This window comes from Salmo trutta, chromosome 21 (genome assembly GCF_901001165.1).
Source record: "Salmo trutta chromosome 21, fSalTru1.1, whole genome shotgun sequence".
Classification (NCBI taxonomy): Eukaryota; Metazoa; Chordata; class Actinopteri; order Salmoniformes; family Salmonidae; genus Salmo; species Salmo trutta.
In genome coordinates, this window is record NC_042977.1 from 33,028,934 (window position 1) to 33,040,774 (window position 11,841).

Consider the following 11,841-nt stretch of genomic DNA (forward strand, 5'->3'; position numbering starts at 1 on the left):
TGCCCAGCATTAATAAGAAGCCTAATTCAAGGTGACTGCTCAGTCTAACCCTATTACTGGTCTGTTGTGGGGTCTGTTAGAAGCCATCCCAGGCTATTATTGGTCTATTTTCAGAAATACAATGAGTTCAATCTGAATTTGAGCCTTGATGTTTTCTATGTTTTTTATTTGATTATTATGGTTAAAGGCCATAATGTTAAACTAACGTGAGAATATACTCTACAACCTTATTAACCAATACTTTTTTCCTGAATAGTCCATGGGAGCAACTTTAGTAACCTTAGACTGATTTCCACATTTGCCCTTTGTGTCCACTGGGTGCCCTAGGACACTTGTAGGAGTATGCATCACCCTTTTATGTGCACAGTAAGCTTAGCATATCACAAAGCTTCCTTCTATCTAGCTTACTAGTTTAGCTGTTGGGGAGCTATGTGTTGAATCTGTGGGATGCTTCAACCCCAAATAACTCCAGCCAGTCTCTACCAATGCATTAGAGGCAAGTTTCTCAGTACACCTGAGCGTTTCTCAGGGCACATCTGTGGGAGCTAGGCTATAGTATTGATCGACCCAGTTTCCCAGAGTCTCAGGTCATTGCTCACTTAGCTTCACCTCTGCCAATACATTCAAGGCCACATTTCATGTGCACAATAAGACTTGTATGACAATCAAGGCTTTAAAAGCATATTTTATTACATTTGACAGGAGGAAAAAAACACAGATGTAATGCTTAACATTACAATGTTATTTAAAGAGCAATGGTTCTTATATTGCAAGATGATGAGCTGTCTGGTTTGCTAAATTAACAAATGAAATATGCAGTGGCATGGTATATATAGCCATAGAAGCACTGTGACATACACTGAGTGTACAAAACATTAGGAACACCTGCTCTTTCCATAATATAGACCGACATCCAGGTGAAAGCTATGAACCCTATTAATGTACAATCTGATTCGCTGGGCCTGGCTCCTCAGTGTGTGGGCCTGGCTCCCCAGTGGGCAGGCCCCTGCAATCTGGTACACAGCAGTATCTTAAAATAATTGTCAACTCAACTCCTACATGTAGTTGGTTCTGAACATCTGTGCATTTCTAATACTATCTGTAAACCAGCTTTACAGTCTTTCTTTTTTCTGCTCATGTCAGCTTTCCATTTTGCAATGTCTGCTTTCCAGCTGACTCAAAACTAATCCTTAAAGATATTTTTCTTTGAGAGACAAAGTTGATGATTTTTCCTCTAATAAATACAACAATTATATCCAGTATTGTAATACTGTACCACTTGTTGCTGTACTATGTACTCTAGATAAAGTCCTGTTTAGGCACAAGCTAGTTTATAATAATCAACATCAGATTAACAGCTCGGAAAATTGACATTTAGATTCAAAGTGTTGCTAAAGGCTGGTTTGTGTCAGTCACTCAGTTTTAAAACCTGAGTCTGTATCTAAACTGGATGTCTTTGGTTGGCTGCATGGACCCAAAGCCCCAGCGCTTTATGTCAATATCAGGTATCTTTTCCTCTGGGTTCTTGAGCTCAAAGTCAAAGTACATGAGCATGAGGAAGACAAACTGCTTCAGCTCGTTGGTGGCAAAGAAGCGCCCAGGGCACATGGTGATCCCAGCACCCCACGGCATGTTGTAGTACTTCAACTTCTTCCCACCTTTGTAAAAATCTGATTTTTTACCCCCCTCTGGGGTCAGGAAGCGGTCATATTTAAAGGTGAGTGGGTCGGGGTGGACCTCTGGGTCAATATGAACAGCGGTGTAAGGGAAAAGGGCCACCCTGTCTCCCTCCCTGATGCGGTACTCATTTCCATCAGACATCTTGAGGGACATGTCCTGGAGCACAGCCCTGGTGAGGACAGGGGCAGCAGTGAGGCGGAGGGTCTCTTCCACAGCGCTGTCCAGAATGGGCGTCTTCAGCAGCATGTCCCGGGTCAGATCGATAAGGGGTCCACCGTGCTTCACCTCCTGGTCTGTCTCCTTCAGCACCTCCTCCACCTCCCCCTGCACAGCCTTCATGGCCTCTGGGTGCTTCATGAGGTAAAGGAGAAGCCAGAAGGCAGCAGGGCCGGTGTTCCCCTGGGAGGCCCAAAGGAGGAGGAACATGTACCTGTTCTGCATGAAGTCCTCCATGCCATGCTCTTCCCTCACCTGCTGCTGCTCGCGCACCCAGCCACTGATGTTATCCTTGGTCCTCACCTTCTGCACTGACAGCATGTTCCAGAACAGCCTCTTCAGCCTCTCTGCCTCCCTCTTCTCCCCCGGAGGCAGGACCCCGTAGGCCAGATTGGGGAAGAGCTGGTCATACTTACGGAACTCACGGAAGAGCTCCTGGGACTCCTCTCTGTCGACCTCTTTGGCTTTCTCTAAGCTCCCCGTGGATTTGGGTGTCTCGTTACCAAACAGAGCCAGGTAGCCTGCCCTGAAGACAATATTGTAGCTGTAGTTGAACAGGCCATCCTCATTCCAGGTCTTGTTTTTATCATGCTTTGTCCCTACACTGTGCAGCATTAGATTCTGTAGGTTGCTCATCATGGCCTGTGTCATTACCACTAAACCATCCCCCATCAGGTGCTTGTTGCTGGACATCTGCAGAAACTTGTGGTCATTCTCCATGGAGTGGTAACCAAACACTTTCTGCACCAGCTGCTCTGCGAATTTGGTGAAGTCCAGCTTGGCACGAGCCTCCTTCACGACCGTCCCGAAGGACAGAGGGTCCATGAGGAATGTGAAATAGAATCCTCCCAGCTGTATGGTGAAAATATCCCCATGCTTCCTCTTCATCCTCTCCAGAAACTTTGCTGTGTCCCTACGGAACTCCATAACGTGGCCCAGCCAGGGGATTGGGCCCCGGTCCAGTGGGGGTTCCCCGGGTCGACGCTGCCTGAAGGCCCCAAGGAAGTAGAGGCCTCCCAGCACAGAGGCTAGCAAAGCCAGAAGGATTGGAAGCAAAAAGCCCATGTTCTTTCCTCTTTGTTCTTACTGAGCCAGTCTGGGGCACAGATCAAATTCCTTTGTGTTGAAGATAGCCATGCTCCTCCCCTTCCCTAAGCACTGTGGGAGTCCCCTTAGTTTACTAAATCACTTTTACAGACTCAGGGAACCACTATAGACTTTCGTGTTTTGAACTGTTTTAGTCACTTTCTTTTACAACACTCAGCTATGTTCAGTACCGTAGCCAAAAATGTATAAACTTTTGGAAAGAATAGAATGTAAACATTTTGTACCGTACATGGACAGATCTAACCATGCAGTGATGAAACTGTGATGTCCCTGTCAGCAGTTAATGAGTAACTAGATTGCGCACTACCCAAAAAGTACAGAACAGTCCTTGGTGTTGCAAGTTTGTTGAAGCATTAGGTATAAAGGTCAATACATTGATATAATTGCATATTACAGTAAGTAAAATTGGATGTGAAATTGGATGTAATAAATGTATCACCAGTCACTTAAACAATGCCACTTTATATAATATTTACATGGCCGACATTACTCATCTCATATGTATATACTGTATTCCATCTACTGCATTTTGCCTATGCCACACGGCCATCGCTCATCCATATATTTATATGTACATATTCATCCCTTTACACTTGTATAAGGTAGTTGTCGGGAAATTGTTAGATTACTTGTTAGATATTACTGCACGGTCAGAACTAGAAGCACAAGCATTTCGCTACACTCGCTTTAACATCTGCTAACCATGTGTATGTGACCAATAAAATTAGATTTTTGATTTGATTTAAGTGCAAAATATTTAGAAATGTACAATAATTGTGTTTCATAATCCTCCTCTTACATACAGTATTTGAAATATAGAATTGATAGTCCCCATGTCCTTAATGGATTGAGTTCAAATACACTGCTCAAAAAAATAAAGGGAACACTTAAAAAACACAATGTAACTCCAAGTCAATCACACTTCTGTGAAATCAAACTGTCCACTTAGGAAGCAACACTGATTGACAATACATTTCACATGCTGTTGTGCAAATGGAATAGACAACAGGTGGAAATTATAGGCAATTAGCAAGACACCCCCAATAAAGGAGTGGTTCTGCAGGTGGGGACCACAGACCACTTCTCAGTTCCTATGCTTTCTGGCTGATGTTTTGGTCACTTTTGAATGCTGGCGGTGCTTTCACTCTAGTGGTAGCATGAGACGGAGTCTACAACCCACACAAGTGGCTCAGGTAGTGCAGCTCATCCAGGATGGCACATCAATGCGAGCTGTGGCAAGAAGGTTTGCTGTGTCTGTCAGCGTAGTGTCCAGAGCATGGAGGCGCTAACAGGAGACAGGCCAGTACATCAGGAGACGTGGAGGAGGCCGTAGGAGGGCAACAACCCAGCAGCAGGACCGCTACCTCCGCCTTTGTGCAAGGAGGAGCAGGAGAAGCACTGCCAGAGCCCTGCAAAATTACCTCCAGCAGGCCACAAATGTGCATGTGTCTGCTCAAACGGTCAGAAACAGACTCCATGAGGGTGGTATGAGGGCCCGACGTCCACAGGTGGGGGTTGTGCTTACAGCCCAACACCGTGCAGGACGTTTGGCATTTGCCAGAGAACACCAAGATTGGCAAATTCGCCACCGGCGCCCTGTGCTCTTCACAGATGAAAGCAGGTTCACACTGAGCACGTGACAGACAGAGTCTGGAGACGCCGTGGAGAACGTTCTGCTGCTTGCAACATCCTCCAGCATGACCGGTTTGGCGGTGGGTCAGTCATGGTGTGGGGTGGCATTTCTTTGGGGGGCCGCACAGCCCTCTATGTGCTCGCCAGAGGTAGCCTGACTGCCATTAGGTACCGAGATGAGATCCTCAGACCCCTTGTGAGACCATATGCTGGTGCGGTTGGCCCTGGGTTCTTTTTAATGCAAGACAATGCTAGACCTCATGTGGCTGGAGTGTGTCAGCAGTTCCTTCAAGAGGAAGGCATTGATGCTATGGACTGGCCCGCCCGTTCCCCAGACCTGAATCCAATTGAGCACATCTGGGACATCATGTCTCGCTCCATCCACCAACGCCACGTTGTACCACAGACTGTCCAGGAGTTGGCGGATGCTTTAGTCCAGGTCTGGGAGGAGATCCCTCAAGAGACCATCCGCCACCTCATCAGGAGCATGCCCAGGCGTTGTAGGGAGGTCATACAGGCACGTGGAGGCCACACACACTACTGAGCCTCATTTTGACTTGTTTTAAGGACATTACATCAAAGTTAGATCAACCTGTACTGTGGTTTTCCACTTTAATTTTGAGTGTGACTCCAAATCCAGACCTCCATGGGTTGATAAATTGGATTTCCATTGATTATTTTTGTGTGATTTTGTTGTCAGTACATTCAATTATGTAAAGAAAAAAGTATTTAATAAGATTATTTCTTTCATTCAGATCTAGGATGTGTTGTTTAAGTGTTCCCTTTATTTTTTTGAGCAGTATACTTTTACAAAGGGAGACCGGGGCTAAAAGTAAAAAAAAATTGCATTTTGCTTATTTTTGAAAAGATTGTTTGAGTTAGATAAATAAAAATATTATACAAACAACATGCATGTCTCAGCTACCATTACACACTACTCTACGTTTCTAGGACATACCAGTCATTTACAATTCAACTGAGAGCGGCGGAGGTGAAATGTTACAATTGACCCTATGGATGGAGAACAGATGATTTTTCCACGTTGCCGGCTCAGCGATTCAAACCAGTGACGTTTCGGTTACCAACCTAATGCTCGTAACCCCTAGGCTATATGCGTACTTCATATCTCAGACAACACTGGCCCGATTTTGACAAAACTTGGATGAATGATGTGTCTTGTCATCGAGATCGGGACAATGGGGGTGCTATAGTAATAAACTGAAATTCCACACTTTAATCAAGCATATCTCCTGTCCCATTTGAGCTACAATCATGACATGTTGTAGATATATGCAGCCCCTCATGAGCAACAACTTCCCATAACAACCTATAAACTCCACACATAGACTTTCTGCAAATTAGACTTTTTGTCCCGTACCAAACTTTGAACAAGTATATCTCCTGCCCCGTTTTCACGATATTGACGAAACTTGGGTTAAGATACAGTACCAGTCAAAATATTGGACACACCATCTCATTCAAGGGGTTTTCTTTATTTTTACTATTTTTAAAATTGTAGAATAATAGTGAAGACATCAACACTATGAAATAACACATGGAATCATGTAGTAACTAAAAAAGTGTTAAACTTCTTCAAAGTAGCCACCCTTTGGCTTGATGACAGCTTTGCACACTCTCAACCAGCCTCATGAGGTAGTCACCTGGAATGCATTTCAATTAACAGGTGTGCCTTGTTAAAAGTTAATTTGTGGAATTTATTTCCTTCTTAATGCGTTTGAGCGGAGTGGAGTGCAACTTTAAGTTTAACTGTATGGTGGCAACATACTAAGCATGGACTTCCTTCACCATGATAACACTTTGAAACCCTGAGTGATGATTGAGGAAGAGAGAATACCATAAACATCACGCTATACTATCTTGTCAGTGAGGAGCCTAGAAACACATAATTTTAGAAAGGATCCGCGTTAATTTATCTTGGGACATGCCGCCCCCATCTGGCCAAAAATGATAGTATACATTTGTTTTGCTATAGATACACACAGCGAGGCAGGGTTTAACGTGAACACGTCCCCGAGTAGGATACAGCCATAGGGTACTCCCGTTACTCATATATCTTAAATTAATTACTTTATTCATAACCCGACAACTGCTGTATTCATTTTTTTATTAATTATATAAACACTTAGGATAAGCTTGTTTGGTCATTGTTCATACTTCCATGCCGTCTTAATCAACAAACTACATCATTCCTAAAAACACTCATTCGAAACGTAAAAATATTAGCATGAGCAGATAGACTGTCGCGTGGAATGTACGTCTCGATTATCAGCAAAAGAGACGATTAGAGTGGCAGAATAAGTATCTTTCAAATAATGTGTTGTTGTGACCGCCAAGTATGTTAATAACGACATGTGAGGCTGTTGAAAACGTTTATTGAAACGACCAAAAATGACAGTTGTTTGCAGCGGATGCCGCCAAAGTTTGACTAATTACATGGGAGTAATGGGAATACCCTATTGCTGTACACTACTCGGGTGTGTGGTCACGTTAAACCCTGCCTCGCTGTGTGTATCTATAGCACCACTGACCATACATTCTTCTTTACAAAGGGGTCACAGAAAAATGGTCCGTGTTGTTTCCATGTTGTAGTATAATCTCTTTGAGACTACTTATCAGTGATTGTGTCCTGGCAGGAATTGGAGTGGAAAGTCTGATGGGTCAAAGTTGCTTCCTGTTTTGTTTCATACCCCTATGATGAACATTGAAGTACCTCTTGGGGAAACAGGAATTGAGATGTCTCTGTGACAAATTACTTACATAACAAATTAAAATGCTGTAGGCTACATTGAGATTTGTACCAGTTTTATAAACTATTATGGTGAGTGACAATGTTTGTATTATTCATTACACTGTGTGATAGCAAAAAATATAAGTTCAACTAATAAACATCTTTATGGTCAGTATCTTGACAATATAACCGCTGTATATGAAATCAAATTATTTTGAAAAGGATCTGAAGGAAAACTGAGTTATTTTCTCTGGGGACATGCCATCTGGCCAAGAATGATAGTGTACATTTATTTTGCTATAGATACACACAGCGAGGCAGGGCTTAACGTGAACACGCCCCCGAGTAGGATACAGCCATAGGGTACTCCGTTATCTGAAATTAATAACTTTATTCATAACCCGACAATTGCTGTATTCATTTTTCATTCATTCTATAAACATTTAGGATATGCTTGGTTGGTCATTGTTCATACTTCCATGCCGTCTTAATCAACAAACTACATCATTCCTAAAAACACTTTCATTCGAAACGTAAAAATATTAGCATGAGCAGATATACTGTCGCATGGAATGTACGTCCCGATTATCAGCCAAAGAGACGATTGGAGTGGCAGAATAAGTATCATGCAAATGATTTGTTGTTGTGACCGCCAAGTATGTTAATAACGACACGTGAGGCTGCTGAAAACGTTTATTGAAACGACCAAAAAGTGACAGTTGTTTGCAGCGGATGCCGCCAAAGTTTGACTAATTACATGGGAGTAATGGAAATACCCTATTGCTGTACACTACTCGGGTGTGTGGTCACGTTAAACACTGCCTCGCTGTGTGTATCTATAGCACCACTGACCATACATTCTTCTTTACAAAGGGGTCACAGAAAAATGGTCCGTGTTGTTTCCATGTTGTAGTACACTCGATCCCTCCGATGTCAACAACTACAGACCAGTATCCCTTCTTTCTTTTCTCTCCAAAACTCTTGCGCGTGCCGTCCTTGGTCAGCTCTCTTGCTATCTCTCTCAGAATGACCTTCTTGATCCAAATCAGTCAGGTTTCAAGACTGGTCATTCAACTGAGACTGCTCTTCTCTGTGTCACGGAGGCTCTCCGCACTGCTAAAGCTAACTCTCTCTCCTCTGCTCTCATCCTTCTAGACCTATCTGCTGCCTTTGATACTGTGAACCATCAGATCCTCCTCTCCACCCTCTCCGAGTTGGGCATCTCCGGCGCGGCTCACTCTTGGATTGCATCCTACCTGACAAGTCGCTCCTACCAGGTGGCGTGGCGAGAATCTGTCTCCGCACCACGTGCTCTCAACACTGGTGTCCCCCAGGGCTCAGTTCTAGGCCCTCTCCTATTCTCGCTATATACCAAGTCACTTGGCTCTGTCATATCCTCACATGGTCTCTCCTATCATTGCTACGCAGACGACACACAATTAATCTTCTCCTTTCCCCCTTCTGATAACTAGCTGGCGAATCACATCTCTGCATGTCTGGCAGACATATCAGTGTGGATGACGGATCACCACCTCAAGCTGAACCTCGGCAAGATGGAGCTGCTCTTCCTCCTGGGGAAGGACTGCCCGTTCCATGATCTAGCCATCACGGTTGACAACTCCATTGTGTCCTCCTCCCAGAGTGCTAAGAGCCTTGGCGTGACCCTGGACAACACCCTGTCGTTCTCCGCTAACATCAAGGCAGTGACCCGATCCTGTAGGTTCATGCTCTACAACATTCGCAGAGTACGACCCTGCCTTACACAGGAAGCGGCGCAGGTCCTAATCCAGGCACTTGTCATCTCCCGTCTGGATTACTGCAACTTGCTGCTGGCGGGGCTCCCTGCCTGTGCCATTAAACCCTTACAACTCATCCAGAACGCCGCAGCCCGTCTGGTGTTCAACCTTCCCAAGTTCTCTCACATCACCCCGCTCCTCTGCACACTCCACTGGCTTCCAGTTGAAGCTCGCATCTGCTACAAGACCATGGTGCTTGCCTACGAAGCTGTGAGGGGAACGGCACCTCCGTACCTTCAGGCTCTGATCAGTCCCTACACTCAAAGAAGGGCACTGCGTTCATCCACCTCTGGCCTGCTCGCCTCCCTACCTCTGCGGAAGCACAGTTCCCACTCAGCCCAGTCAAAACTGTTCGCTGCTCTGGCACCCCAATGGTGGAACAAGCTCCCTCACATCGCCAGGACAGCGGAGTCAATCACCACCTTCCGGTGACACCTGAAACCCCACCTCTTTAAGGAATACCTGGGATAGGATAAAGTAATCCTTCTAACCCCCCCCCCCCCCCAAAAAAAAAAGATATAGATGTACTATTGTAAAGTGGTTGTTCCACTGGATATCATAAGGTGAATGCACCAATTTGTAAGTCGCTCTGGATAAAAGTGTCTGCTAAATTACGTAAATGTAAATGTAGTATAATCTCTTTGAGACTACTTATCAGTGATTGTGTCCTGGCAGGAATTGGAGTGGAAAGTCTGTTACGTCAAAGTTGCTTCCTGTTTTGTTTCATACCCCTATGATGAACATTGAAGTGCCTCTTGGGGATACAGGAATTGAGATGTCTCTTTGACAAATTACTTAAATAACAAATTAAAATGCTGTAGTCTACATTGAGATTCGTAGCAGTTTTATAAACTATTATGGTGAGTGACAATTTTTTAATTATTCATTACACTGTGTGATAGCAAAAAAATAAGTTCAACTAATAAACGTCTTTATTATCAGTATCTTGACAATATAACCCCTGAATATGAAATCACATTATTTTGAAAAGTATCTGAAGGAAAACTGAGCCATTTTGTCATATGGCCAAAAAACACCATTATTTTACAACACCACCACTTTTGGCCAGTACAATGGTTCATGTGGTTTAAATATTATTGACTGTCTTCTAATCTAGGGGATATTTTAGAGTAGTTCAATCTCTTTGGGTCTACTTATCAGTGATTGTGTCTTGTCCTGCTGTTAGGAATTAGGGGTCACAGTACTATGGTCCATGTTGTTTGCATATTATTGACAGTCTTCTAGGAGATATTTTAGAGTTATTCAATTGGCTCTACTTTTCAGTGATTGTGTTCTGTCCTGTCAGGAATTGGGGTGGAAAGTCTGATGGGTCAAAGTTGCTTTCTTACCACTATGACCTTAGAAGTGCCTCCTCGGGATTAGTCTGTGACAAATTACTTTTAAACAAAATAAAATAAATCTGATGCAGTAGGCTACATTGAGATTTTTAGCAGTTTATACATATATCCCTTGAATACGGTAGATATCCTCTACCTAGATACAGTGCATTCGGAAAGTATTCAGACCCCTTGCAAAGTTTTTTTCAGGTCTCTCCAGAGATGTTAGATCGTGTTCAAGTCCAGGCTGTGGCTGGGCCACTCAAGGACATTCAGAGACTTGTCTGTGTGCTTAGGGTTATTGTCCTGTTGGAAGGTGAATCTTCATCCCACTCTGAGGTCCTGAGCGCTCTAGAGCATGTCTCCATCAAGGATTGCTCTGTACTTTGCTCCGTTCATCTTTCCCTTGATCCTGACTAGTCTCCCAGTTCCTGCTGCTGAAAAACATCCCCACAGCAGGATGCTGCCACCTCCATGCTTCACTGTAGGGATGGTGCCAGGTTTCCTCCAGACGTGACGCTTGGCATTCAGGCCAAAGAGTTCAATCTTGGTTTCAGCAGACCAGAGAATCTTGTTTCTCATTGTCTGAGTCCTTTAGGTGCCTTTTGGCAAACTCCAAGCGGGCTGTCATGTGCCTTTTACTGAGGAGTAGCTTCCGTCTGGCCACTCTACCATAAAGGCCTGATTGGTCAAGGCCCTTCTCCTCCGATTGCTCAGTTTGTCCGGGCGGCCAGCTCTACGAAGAGTCTTGGTGGTTCCAAACTTCTTCCATTTAAGAATGATGGAGGCCACTGTGTTCTTGGGGACCGTCAATGCTGCAGAAATGTTTTGGTACCCTTCCCCAGATATGTCCCTCGACACAATCCTGTACGGACAATTCCTTCGACTTCATAGCTTGGTTTTTGCTCTGACATGCACTGTCAACTGTCGGACCTTATATAGATAGGGGTGTGCCTTTCCAAATCATGTCCAATCAATTTAATTTACCACAGATGGACTCCAATCAAGTTGTAAAAACATCTCAAGGATGATCAATGGAAACAGGATGCACCTGAGCTCAATTTTGAGTCTCATAACAAAGGATCTGAATACTTATGTAAATAAGGTGTTTCTGTTTTTTACATTTCTAAAAAACAGTTTTTGTTTTGTCATTATGGGGCATTGTGTGTAGATTTATATATATATTTATATTTTAGTCATTTAGCAGACGCTCTTATCCAGAGCGACTTACAGTAGTGAATGCATACATTTCATACATCTTTTTCCTGTGCTGGCCCCCCGTGGGAATCAAACCCACAACCCAGGCGTTGCAAACACCATGCTC

At 44.0% G+C, this 11,841-nt stretch overlaps 1 protein-coding gene across 1 annotated transcript; it reads right to left on the bottom strand.

Annotated features, from left to right (window-relative positions):
- Window positions 1-667: 667 nt before the first annotated feature.
- On the bottom strand, window positions 668-3,165 carry LOC115157201 (5-beta-cholestane-3-alpha,7-alpha-diol 12-alpha-hydroxylase-like). Its single transcript, XM_029705263.1, has one exon. The coding sequence runs from the start codon at window positions 2,959-2,961 to the stop codon at window positions 1,423-1,425; it is 1,539 nt and encodes a 512-aa protein (XP_029561123.1). The 5' UTR covers window positions 2,962-3,165; the 3' UTR covers window positions 668-1,422.
- Window positions 3,166-11,841: the final 8,676 nt, after the last annotated feature.